The 13,667-nt window shown below is 41.9% G+C and overlaps 1 protein-coding gene across 6 annotated transcripts in view; it reads right to left on the bottom strand.

Moving 5' to 3' along the window:
* Positions 1-8,162, bottom strand: part of taf2 (TAF2 RNA polymerase II, TATA box binding protein (TBP)-associated factor) — a 105,294-nt gene extending 97,132 nt beyond the window's left edge. The window contains exons 1-3 of one of the 6 annotated variants that reach the window (XR_015756919.1): positions 6,191-7,664; positions 813-857; positions 567-727 (exon numbers count right to left, since the gene is read on the bottom strand). Coding sequence is in view for 5 of the 6 variants with exons in the window: in XM_087986051.1 (XP_087842177.1) it covers positions 567-727; positions 813-857; positions 6,191-6,310 (326 nt within the window). In the remaining variant the exon portion in view is untranslated. Of the gene's footprint in view, positions 1-566; positions 728-812; positions 867-6,190; positions 7,667-7,717 lie in introns of those variants that run through there. The other 5 variants (XM_087986052.1, XM_087986054.1, XM_087986051.1 and 2 more) reach the window with 5 other exon arrangements.
* Between the last annotated feature and the right edge of the window lie 5,505 nt (positions 8,163-13,667).

Genomic DNA, 13,667 nt, shown 5'->3' on the forward strand with positions numbered 1-13,667 from the left:
TCCCTGTCATCTGCATGTGTGGCTACTAAGGATAGCTGGTCGTGTCGTTTCGTGGCTAGTAGGACAAACAGGAAGACAGCTAACAATCCGCATCCATGAACACCAACTAGCCACGAAACGACACGACATGACCAGCTATCCTTAATAGCCACACACGCAGATGACAAGCAACATGAGTTTGACTAGGACAACACTACTATTATAGGACAAGCCAAACAGGGAATTCCTAAAGGCACGGCACTCATCCACAGATTCAATCAATAAGCAAATCGACCTGGACCCAATACACCGACTGCAGCGGACATCTGGAACTGACAACCAGAAGCGGCAGATTCAAACCACTACAAATGCTGGAGGAAAGATCACAGAAGCGCTTCACAGGAGGCTCCCAAGCACTGAGGATGTCACCTGGACAGGGGACGAAACATCTGCAACACAAATTCCCAGCTTGGCGAACAGAACCACAACAACGAGCACCCGAGCTACAAATCTTCTCACAAACTTTGAATATCCTTTCTTTCCATCACTTACTTTTATCACTTAAACTATTACAATGTAATACTTACTGCTTTGATTCATGGTGGCAGACTTCTAAAGTCGGGTCATTGTAAATAAATGCAGCTTCCAAATCATTTACTCTTACTCTGTAAATCCGACATTGCTTGCTGTTCAGTTTTATTCTATTGAGATTTGCAAGTGCTGGGAATATGGTCAACTCCACAAATCCCTACAAACATGAGAATACAAAATTCTTGTTTAGTCCATCTGAAATCATCATTGGTAAAAATTTGAAAACTATAGCGGATACTTACTATAACAGACTTCCTCTGGAAGTTAATGTTATTTATGCAGACGACCTGGTGAGTTGTATAAAGACATAAATCAAAAGTAAATGACAGTTCATTGTACTGTGCGCTCAGACAACAAATTAAATAATTATTTGGCATTGTTCAAGCAGTTAGATTTGAGGAGGGGAGGTTATAATAGCAGCACTAATACCTTGTGATGCAATGGGAGTGCCCCTATCTCAGTCTAAAAGCTCAGGTTCAAGCCTCACATGGTCCAGAGAGGAGTCATAATATGTCAGAACAATATATACAAATATATATAAAATAGCACAGAACACAACTTTGTTCCTTTGGTTCAAACTCAATGTAATATTTTTCAGAAATTCGGCTATGGCATGAAGGGACATAGCTTGTGATTATAGGGTAAGGGCTGGCCACTTCGAACCAGGAGTATTCTGCCATTCAAGAACATAGCTGATCCTCTATCTCAATGTCATATTCCTACTTTCTCTTTTTGATGCCTTTATTGCCTAAAACTTTAACAATCAATCACTTTCCTAATCATACTCTGACCCCACAGCTTTCTATGGTAGTAAATTTCTGAACGTATAAATGTTTCCTGATATCAGTCCTAAGTGGCTTACCAAGCATCTTGTCTGTCTGGACCTGTTAGAATTTTATATGTTTCAATCAGATCCCCTCATTCTTCAAAAATATATAGTGAATACAGCCCTTGTAAAATCAATCTCTCCTCATTCACCACCAGACCCAGCATCAGCCAAGTAAACTTCTGCTGCACTCCCTCAACAGCAAATATACCCTGTCTTAGGTGGGGATACCAAAACTGCATACAATACTTCAGTGCAATCTCATCAAAACCATTTCCAACCGCAGCAAGACATCCTACTTCTGAACTCAAATCCTCATGTAAGGCCAACATACTATCTGCCTTCTTAACCGAATGCCACACCTGCCTCTTTACTTCCATTGACTGACATACAAGGACACCCAGATTTCTTCGCATTTCCACATTTAACAATATATCATTTAAATAACAGCCATGATGTATCTGCCAGATGTTTCTCTACTCATTCAACTGGTCTATAAATGCCCTGAAGCCTCCTTGCATCTTCCTCAATTGTTGTGAATAGCTGGTGTCTATTACAATGGTCACCAAGTGTCACCAGAAAAAAAAGATCCATTTAGTCTCAATTTCCACTTCTGGTCTATTAAACAATTTGCAATGCCAGTATATTATCTTTAATTTCATTTGCTTTGATTCTTCCCACTAAAATCTTATGTGAGACCTTCTCAAAAGCAGTCTTGAAATCCAAATACAGCACATCCACTGGTTCTATTCTATTAGTTACATCCTCAAAATACTCCAGTGGATTAGGTAAACATGATTTACTGGACATAAACTCCTAATGGCTTTATCCACTTAAAAAAAAAACACAACAGATGTTGCAAATCTGAAACTCAAAAACAAATTGTTGGACAAAGTCAGCAGGTATGGTAGCTTCTGTGGAGAGAAAGGAGTTAATATTTCAAATTCAGTGACCCTTATTCAGAACAGACAGCAATGGTGAGTTTCTCCAGCAATCTGTTTTTGCGCATTTTGGGTTTATCCAATCTGGTTAATACTTTCCATATGTTCTATTATCACAACTCAAAAGATTCCAGCATTTTTCCCCACTACAGGTCAGGTAGCCATTATCCACATGTCTGAAAACTAAAGAAACCTCAAAACTGAAGGTCTTTTCAAAGCAGACACTGAGTTCTGGCCCTTTGGGGGAAAAAAGAAACTTGATTTTTGATTGGTTCGAGTTAAGCAAAGCTTTTTTCCCTCCCCCAAAGGATGCAAACAGACTACAGGTATCCCTAAATATAAAAACATCCTTTTAAAAAAAAACAGTTGATCCCAACTATTGACGTAAGACTAATTGGTCTGAGATAGTTTTATCTTCCTCTTTTATAATCATGAGGTTACATTTGTAACCCTCCAATCTGTAACAACTGCTTCAGAGGCTATAGAATTTTGGAAGATAACCACTAATATATCCAATATTTCTGGTGCCATTTCTGGAATGCAGCTTATCAAGCCTTGGGGATTTGCCAGCCTTTAATCCACTGAAGACTGAACTGAGAAATTTCTTCGGGTGGCGAATATTTGGAACTTTCTACTTCAAAAGGCAGTTATATGTGAATCATTTATCTTTTAAATTGATAGATTTGAGTCTTAAATTCAGGAATACAAGATTAGCATGAAAAGTGGTGAACTGAATGATCAGCCATGATCTAACAAATGACATAGCAGGTTTAATGGTTGAATGGCTTACACCTTCTGAAGTGTTCCTCAAATTAAGCCGTGCATGCTGAGAAAATTCCAAGAATCTATAGATATTCCAATAATTCTTCTTTTCAAAAGATAAACGAGTTTGCAAGCAAGTGGCCACTAGGCATTTATTGGAAACCAATAAAAATAGAAATGAAACTAGGGTTTAAATTTATGCCATTTTTTTAAAAACACTTGTTGAAAATAGCTGCAATTGTCCTTTTTAAAAATCTGGTTTCTGTCCTCCCTCCAATCTTGCCCGACAAACCCAAGCTGCATGACAAGTCACATTTTGTAGTATTGTGCAGCGAGTTTTCAGTCTAACCATTTTCTCACCCTGAATCAATAATTTATATTTGACTGCAAATTGTTGGAAGAGCAAGTGGATATCAGGGCATTTACAATCTTGCTGAATGAGCAGAACCAAACTCCATCTTTTCATAAAAACAAAATGGAGTATTTGAATGGTTAACAGAGTTTTGAAATTGCAAGTTAGATACGAGGTTTGTTTAACAGATATTGATCAAGTTACATTTCAAAGAAAATGTGTAGTTTGGAGTTATTTCCTCAACAGAATGTGACAAATAAATGACTAAACCTTACACTCCATCAAGATCAAGTTTTAATTTGTTTCTTATGCGCATATGTTAGGTGGAATGAACATGGTATTGGTGGTTACATATTAGTGGTCTACATACTTGGGTAAAACTCTCAATCTACATAAACTATAATGAATTTATTCACTTCCAGCAAGAATCAACAACAAAATTTTAAAAATAAGTTTAATCAGTTAACCAGATAAATTTTACTTGAATAAGGTTGCATGCTCTTTATAGCATTTGTAGAACAAACATTCAATTTATAATTCCAATTATAATTAGAAACAAGTAATCCCATTAACAGGACCCTCACAGCATTAAATGACAGCCCTAACATTCTGCAATGAGTTTAATTCATATTGACATTGAAGATGCAGCAATATCTTGACATATGCACAGAAGCAGTGAGGTCATATTTTAAGCACAAGGCTGCGCAACGTTAATATAATTCATTGAAATTCCAACAAAGGAAATATTGAACCTGGCATCCAATTCATTACGGAATTTAACTAAACAGTAAAATATCAATCCACTTTTTAAAAAATATATAAAATTATTTCACAACTGTTATATAAAGACATGGGGAAATATTTTCAACAGCAGACTGATGTGAATTTGTAACTGATCGACACTGTAGGGAGCATTAAGCAATACAAAAGAAAACATGCTTCAGTTTCATTCCACATGATTACTGGACTGCTTTCACTTTTGTTTCCAGCTTTTGAGAAACACTAGGAAGGTATCAACATTTCCCAATAATGACCAAAAGTATTTTTCTGTGCTTGTGCACAAGATGCCCTTTAAATTGACACTAACTTCAAAGCTATCTTCCTACATTATTTAACAAATATGAACTGTAATAATTAGCTAAATGCTGAAAGCTCTAAAGCAACACATGAATTTCTCCAACAAAAAACAGTTATGAAAACACAAAACTTCTTTATTAGCATATACTGGGGTGCCCCATGCGATATATCCAAGTGCACGTTGCTGGCTGAGGAGAACAGAGCTCTATGCATGTATGCTTTTACCAAGTTCTAAGCGCTATTCAAATCTTAAATTACACAGGCCCTTTTCGAACAAAAACAAGAGTTGAAAATTCAGTTTTATGTTCCAAATAATCCTTCTGCCTGGAGTCCAGCCATACTAAAGGTGGTCTTACATCTCTTGGCTTCAGCCCATAGGTTTTCAAATTGATTCACAATATCAGATTTATCTCCCTGGAGACAACCATACTGCACATTATATTCAACATCTCAAAAACTCATGTTTCTCCAAACTACTTCTCATTGCACACTAATAAAATTAAAGGCTCATGCTATAGTCCGTTTTCACTTTAGTAACTGGCTTTATCTGAAATGGGGTCCACAGGAAGGGACCACTATTTGCAGGGGTCACCAATGAAAATCATCTTTATTTGTACAATTGCCAGATTATAAAATAGCTTCCACTGATAAAGTGCCTTGCATGCTCTTACTTTTAAAGTGCTGTAGTATAGAAAACATGCCTGTCAATTTACACAAAAGGAAACAATGATCAAATTTGTTTTTTAGACATTGATTGAGGCATAAATATTCACCCGAGCACCAAACTCTTCAAAATAGTGCCCACCTGAAGGCAGGTGGAACCTCAACATAAACATCTGGGCTGTACAGTGACTCAGTGGTTAGCACCACAGATTCAGTACCAGGACTAAGGTTCAATTTCGCCCTTGGGCAACTGTCTGTGTGGAGTTTGTACATTCTCTGTGGGTTTCCTCCCACAGTCCAAAGATTTGCTGGTTAGGTGGATTGACCATGGGAAATGCAGGGTGACAGGGATAAGGTAGTGGATTAGTCTGGGTGGGATGCTCATCGGAGGGGTCAGCATAGACTCGATGGGCTGAACTGCCTTCTTCCACATTGTAGGAATTCCATAATGATTTGATCTTATCCAAAAGACAGCAACTCCCATGGTGCAACAGTTAGTTGTCACATGCTCATGTTTCTGGAATGAGACTTCATTACTGTATACAGTACAACCTTCTGATTCAGAGGTAAGAGTACTCCCGCCAATTGCAGCCATGATTCTAAAGTTATGCCACAAAGTGTGCCATGGAGTCATAGAAATGTACAGCTCAGAAGGCGACCCTTAAGTCCCACTCATCCATGCTGACCACATATCCTAATCTACTCTCAAATGTTGAGGTTGTGGATGCAATAAACACATTTTCCCAGCTTAGAATAAAATGAATTCGGCGTCACTGCTTTGATAATTAACACTATTCGACACATAGCATTGGAACCGATTTCATAAGTGCAGATGGGCTTTAGAGTGGTTTCACAGGTCAGCACAACATCAAGGGCTGAAGGGCCCGTACTGTGCTGTAGTGTTCTATATAACAAGGGCAGACCATCCAACCTCAATTTTTCACTGCCCTTGTATTCATACTATACCCTGATGGATTTAGATCTAATTGAGATTGTTACCTTCATGTTACCTTCCTGAAGAAGGGCCTGTGCCCGAAACGTCGAATCTCCTGTTCCCTGGATGCTGCCTGACCTGCTGTGCTGTTCCAGCAATAAAGTTTCAACTTTGATCTCCAGCATCTGCAGACCTCACTTTCTCCTCGAAGATTTCTACCTTCATGTTACATCTAACACACCACAAAAAACAGGATTTTTTTTCTGGATGTGAAGTAATGCAACCCATTCATGCACAGTACTTCAGATGTAGCCAACAGGAACTTAAATAACTGCAGTATCACTTTCAACCATTTGTACATTAGTTCAAGATAAAGATTACTATTCTACTTTATCAATTTATCCTTCTCGTATTCCATTTCTAAGTCTAACCATTGCTGTACCCTGCCATTAGCTTTTTTGATTTCTATACATAGCATCAACATTACTCAGAATACATAACAGAAATAAGTCATTTGGTTCAACCAATCCTTGCCAACATTTATGTTCCACTTAATAACCCTCTTCCATAGTTCCTCATGGAACTTTGCCTACTGTTTCAGATCCTAACTCCTTATGATCCAGAAAATACTCTTATGTCCTTTATTAAGACCCCAAGTTTCCCAAATTTCTGCATTAAAATTCCATTTGCCAAAATTCTGCCACTCAATCAAAGTTCTAGCACAACATTCTGCTCTAAGCACTAATTAAATAAAACTATCAAATATGGATGTACCCTAGCTCTTCACTTCGGGTAAATCTGAGGGCACAAAACTAAAATGTCCATTACATTCCTACCTTACCACCTCCAGAGATGAATATCCATTCATAACAGCTTAATTACTGAGGTATCAATTTAAGCAACACCCACCTCATCAAATCCTTCAAAAACTTGAGCTATTTCTAGAATTTCACAGCACAAGAGATTACACCATGCATGCCCAAATCAAGCTCCACACTTCCCACCGAATCGAGGTCCACGTTCAAATACAATAACCACTTCTCACCCTCATCCTTGCTTAGAATACCTTCAAACATAACAACTGGCTTCATAAAATGCAGCATCCTGTAAATCTGAGCTCACTCAAAGCTCTATCTTCCTAAACCTCCCTGTCTTCTTTCAAGGCACTCTTAAAGACTAGCATTACCTTTTCCTTTAGTATTTCATGTCACTGTGTCAATTTGTTACTAAGTTAAAGACGCTATATGCACAATGGCCAACTGCTGTTATTACTCAAATTCCTCCAAGACCGATCTGGGCAATATTCTAAAGGGCAGATTATCCCTTTAGTTCAGTTATATCCACAGCTTTTCTTCCATTCAAGAGCTCTTTTTCCGAAATCTTGAAGTCCCGTTGAATATCTTGTGCTGCTGGATGGCTTGCAGCCTTCATTTCGAACTGCAACATCTGGCCAAAGTGTTATCGGGAAAAGGAGATTGTGGGGGAGGTTAGTGGCGGGGAGGAGGGGAAGGCGATGGAAGAAATAAAGTTGCGCTCGCGTAAACGAGAAAAAAACCGCCTTACACCGAGGAAAAAGACAAGGAAGATACTTATAATTTATAGGGCCTCGGGCTCTCGAACCCCTTGTCCCCCTTCTTCCTGTTCATGTCTATAGCTGGGCCGACACACCGCTCTCAACTCCGGGTTAAGCGGCACACGGCTCCCCGCAACCGTTGCTTCTCATTGCTCTGAGCCTTCGGTGGGAGGAGGGGCGCCGGTTGTTGGAACTCACACCTCAAGCTCGCGCCCAGCGGCTGGGCCAGCACTCACGCTCTGTCGTCATCGCCCCTCCGCTCCCCCCACGCGCCTTCTCAAACCGCCGTCTGCCAGGCCGGCCATTTTGATTCCGACCTTTAACCTCCAAGTTCAAGACTACACACAGTTGTTATTTCTTTGCATATCGAAAGAAATTTTTTCAAAACAACAAACTGTTTCCAATCGACGCGAAAACGTTACTTTTTATTCAAAAGCGATTACAGACTTCCAAATGAACGTTTGCTCCGTAAAACTAATCAAGAGATCGCGCGCATGCGAGGAAGGGGAGGGGTGGCAAAGCTTTGAGCGTACGTCAGGAGAAAAACCGTTGCTCCAGGTTACAGGGCGCCTTCGCTGATTGGATGGGTCATCATGAATTGGACACCAATCACAATGGCTGAGCTGAGAGTTGAACCAATGGGAAGCCGGCTCTGGGCTTCAAACAACCAGAACGGGCCGGCTGGGCCGAATGGCTGCGATTCTATAGAGGATGATTGCCAGAGGCGAAGAGCTAACACAGGACATTTGAAATTAAAACAAGAAGTGTTGGAAAAACTCCGGGGGTGGGGGTCAGGTAACACCTGCGGGGAGAGGAACACAACATTTTGAGTCCCATCCGATTCTTCCGAATTGAATATCAAGCAAGTTTCTTGGGGTTATTCAGCTGATCGTAGGGGGTGGGGTCTGTTTAACGAAACACGATTGGTGACAGTGGGAGGATTCTGTCATGAAGCTTCTCGGGAAATATCCAACCGTCGATGGTAATGCGCAGGCTGCCTGCGCAGAATGAGTTGTATTTATTTATTCTTTTAAAAAAAAACAACTGCTGGGGAAGCTCGGTAAGCGAGACAGCATCCCTGAAGAGTAAATGCGGTTAATGTTTCGACTCCTACTGTGGACGGGTGCTCTGGTTTCCTCCCACAATCCAAAGATACGTGGATCAGGTGAATTGGCCATGCTAAATTGGCTAAAGTGTTAGGTGTCAGAGGTAAATGTAAAGAAATAGATCTGGATGGGTTACTCTTCCGAGGGTTGATGTGAACTTGTTGGGCCGAAGGGCCTGTTTCCAATCTAATCAAACTCTTCTTCCAGAATGTGTTCTGAAGAATGATCATTGGATTTGAAATGTTAGCTCAGCATTTTTCTTCACAAGTACTACCAGACCTGGGTTTCTCCAGCAATTTCTGTTTTTGTTTGTTTCTTGATTAATGTTCAAGCCTGTTCAAATGGAGATTCATTCTGTTCTCAAAATTGTTTAAAATAGTTTCCTGTTAGAAACGAAAATCGCTTCTCAATAATCGCTCTAGACAAATTCAGGAAAACAAAGTTTTATTAACAAGTCAAGTCTGCAGAGTCGGGCACCCTTAAAGAAAAGGCGCGCTGAGGCTTACAAAGTCTCCATTATATATAGCACAAGTCCCTCCTCTCCTTGGCTCCAACAAGCCATGAGGTTCACATTCTTAAAAACATCATTATTTTTATCACAAAGTCTGCAACAAAAGGCTCCAGAGTCTCCAAAGTTTGTTGTTTTTCTCACCCTGTAATCTTATCAGTCAAAGGCTTTAATCTGAAACAGATGTCTCAAGTCGTTCTCCCATCCTGGAGTCTTATCAGTCAAGGACTTATCCTTCCCTGCTGTGTGAATGGCTTCATCAATCAAGAGCCTGCTTGTTTTTACTATCGCTCACAAATTGTCAGCATTCTGCACAATTTAAACTATTCTACTTTTGAGTATATAAAATGGTTGTTAGAAAAGAAACAAAAGTTTTGTCTTTTATTATAGATCAGTCTGTGGTCCAGGCACATCTTAAAGTTTAAACCGAAATTACCTCTCACAATTCCACCCTTTTCTTTCTTTAAGATGTGCCTGACCAAGATAAGCCCCCCCTTCCCTCAAGGGCCCGGGAAATCCTTGGTCTTTCGCAGCAACATCACTTTAAGTTCCCGTGTCCCATGTTGTGGAACCACCACTGCCTGGAGTCGGGAAATATTTTTCTGAATTAAAAACTGAATACAGGGAGTTAGGCAGGGTAATACGAGAAGAAGAATCATGCCTCCCCCAACCACCAGCAATGCCGTGCGCCACCAGCTACCACCTAGGAGACCATCCCACCATCCGATGCCACTAAGAGGACGCCAAGATTGTACTGGCACATGGGCCAATCTCCGAATTTCATCAGAAATTTTCAAAACCGCTTTACCATTATCATCAATTTCTAGACAGCAGTTTGTCAGGTTAAATTTCCCGCACACACCCCCTTCCGAGGCCAACAGATAATCCAAGGCAAGTCGGTTTTGATATATAGCAGCCCTCATCTGATCCTGCTGCTGAGCCAACAGCTCTAGGGCCAGGGCAGTCCGGTTAGTAATGACCTCTACGACTGCTTGGAGCCTGATAATTCGATTTAGCATATAGATAGGAGTGCGATATCCCCATGATCCGTCCTGTGCCCAAGTAGCCGGCCCATAGTATTCAATAATCCGGGCCGGTGGCCACTCATCCCCCCAATCACCGACTTGGATATCCCTTGGCGACCTACGCAGGGAGTCAAAGAGTTTAACTCCCAAATCATCGCCTTCCTCCCGGGGTAATAGGAAGAACGCAGGTCGTATTAGACCCAGGAAGCATACCCCAGCCCATCCCATGGGCAGTTTGGAGTATGCCTGATTACCGCATATCCAAAATAGGCCATCTGGAGCAGGCCCTCCCTGCCTCACAACATCATCCCACAACTCCTTTACCCCAGGGACGCCCTCATAAGGACCAGGACCACTGCAATTCCAGTATTCGGATTGTTGACCCCGTGGCAGAGTCTGGACAGGATTATTCCAGCATTGATTCCCCTGACAACCACCGCTCCACAGTCTTTTCATGCCATCGGAAGGGTCAGCACTTAGCTCGTAAGAGGAGGAATCAGAACGTAACCGAATGCAATTTTGATGATCTCAGTTTGCAATGTACCAAGCAATATTCTCAGGCCACCATACTCGCGTGGTTGCATCCAATATATTCTGACAGGGGCTAATCCCTACCTTCACGGTCCCCTTGCCTTCAATACAGAACTGGCCCTCAGGGCTGTTTGTCAGTCTCCACCCCTGGCTTTTTCTGTCGTTGTCATGAGTCCAAGTGGTTTGCAGCAATTCCCCTATGTCTAAGCTTTGACCAGTCCACGGCCATTGTTCCGACATATGCGGCCCCCCACAGACCCAGCAATTGCTAACATTTAAAACATTCTAGAGGTGAGATCAATAAACAGGTTTTGTGTAACATCAGGGAGTTCAATCTGTCCTTCTACCTCTTCGTATACAGATGGCACTTTAGGGAGCACGACCGTTCCCTGACGGTCTTGCTCTTTCCCCAACCCCCGATCAGGGATCTGTATCTTGGTCTCCTTGACTCTGTCAACCTGCTCCCTGAGCAACACGGAGGATAGGTCCCACCTCCCAGTTTTGCTAATACACACCCAGCGGTCATTTATAGGGCATCCATGGATTTTGCCACCGTATCCTTTATTATATACCTGATAATAGGGTCTCCCATCCTCCCAACATTCATGGCGTGCACTCACATCGTAACACCTATCGTCCACATAGGAATGGGACACAAATGATCCCGAATAGATTCGAGTCCCAAGTCTTACTGTAGTTCGACATTTGTCACATCTCCCCTCACCCTCCCCCACATTCATTATTGCTATCTTTTCAGTTTTACCGACAACGGCTTGTCCCCTTGCTCGCATGTCCAGGTGCTTTCTTCTTCAGGCGGAACAGGCCCCTTTATCCTTAATCACCTTAGATCCCTTATTTCCCATTTCCGAGGACTTCGTATTTTTCCCGTGATAATCTATCACAATGTAGCCAATTCCCGGACCTTCAGTCCCGTGATCGCCCAGGTTCCTTTGCAGGCACCCCCGGTCTTTGGATTCCTGTGTCCTACGTCTCTGTGACACAAATCACAGGCACCCCGTAGGTACACGTTCCTCCTCAAACACGGTCTCTGCAAAATCCCTCACAGGCGAGCCCCGGTCTCTAGATTCCTGAGTCCCACGTCTCTGTAGAAAAAATCCACAGGCACCCCGTAGGTACCCAGTCCTCCGGAAACACGGTCCCCGCAAGTTTTTTCTTACCTGGGTTCGGTGCACCGAAATTACTCGATCGTTAACCGTCCCCACTGCCTCGGGTACACCCCTCCTTTGTTTTCCTGAGCCTCCCGGATATCACTCGCTCAAACCGCGCGGGGCGACAAGCAAGGAATCAGGGACTGCTGAACTCAGCAGGGTGCACCTTCTCCGATATCCTTCCTCAACTCCCCTTGCGGCCGGAGTGTTGATCCCGGATGACGAGCCCCCAAGTTGTTAGAAACGAAAATCGCTTCTCAATAATCGCTCTAGACAAATTCAGGAAAACAAAGTTTTATTAACAAGTCAAGTCTGCAGAGTCGGGCACCCTTAAAGAAAAGGCGCGCTGAGGCTTACAAAGTCTCCATTATATATAGCACAAGTCCCTCCTCCCCTTGGCTCCAACAAGCCATGAGGTTCACATTCTTAAAAACATCATTATTTTTATCACAAAGTCTGCAACAAAAGGCTCCAGAGTCTCCAAAGTTTGTTGTTTTTCTCACCCTGTAATCTTATCAGTCAAAGGCTTTAATCTGAAACAGATGTCTCAAGTCGTTCTCCCATCCTGGAGTCTTATCAGTCAAGGACTTATCCTTCCCTGCTGTGTGAATGGCTTCATCAATCAAGAGCCTGCTTGTTTTTACTATCGCTCACAAATTGTCAGCATTCTGCACAATTTAAACTATTCTACTTTTGAGTATATAAAATGGTTGTTAGAAAAGAAACAAAAGTTTTGTCTTTTATTATAGATCAGTCTGTGGTCCAGGCACATCTTAAAGTTTAAACCGAAATTACCTCTCACATTTCCCAACTGATGTTAGATTCACTGGTCTGTAGTTTCCAAGTTTTTCCCTACCATCAATCTTCAACATTACCTGTTCTGAGTCATCTCGATTTGAAAACAGTCAGAGCCACTGCAGTCTCCTGTCTTGTTTCCCACAGCATCCTCATCTGAGCCTATCCACTTTCAAGCCTGCTAAAACTGCTCATACCCCCTTCTTTTCAATGCTAATTTGTTAATAGTACATCACATCTCCCCCACCCCTCCTAAATTTTATATCTGCATTGTCCTTCGCTGTAGTGGTTGACAGAAAATCCTTACGTTATTTGTACAAAACACTGGTAAGGCTGCACCTGCAGTATTGCATGCAGTTCCAGTCACTATTATAGGAAGGATGTGGAAGCTTTGGAAAGGGTTCAAGGAGGTTTGCTAGGATGTTGCCTGGTATGGAAAGAAGGCCTTATGAGAAAAGGCAAAAGGAACTGAGGCTGTTTTCGTTGGAGAAAAGAAGGTTGAAAGGTGACTTAATCGAGACACACAAGATAATCAGAGGGTTAGATAGGGTGGAGAGTCAAAGCCTTTTTCCTCAGATGGTGAAGGCTAACATGAGAGGACATAGCTTTAAATTGAGGGTTGACAAATCTAGTTCAGGTATTAGGGGTAGTTTCTTTACTCTGAGTAGCAGGGGTGTGGAATGGCCTGCCTGCAACAGTAGTCGACTTGCTGATGTTAAGGGCATTTAAATGGGCATTGGATATACATATGGATAATAATGGAACAGTGTAGGTGAGATGGACATCAGATTAATTTTGCAGGTCAGCACAACATCTAGAGCTGATGGGCCTGTAC

Source organism: Chiloscyllium plagiosum, unplaced genomic scaffold (genome assembly GCF_037043375.1).
Source record: "Chiloscyllium plagiosum isolate Xiang-an unplaced genomic scaffold, Cpla_swu_hap1 HiC_scaffold_4, whole genome shotgun sequence".
NCBI lineage: Eukaryota > Metazoa > Chordata > Chondrichthyes > Orectolobiformes > Hemiscylliidae > Chiloscyllium > Chiloscyllium plagiosum.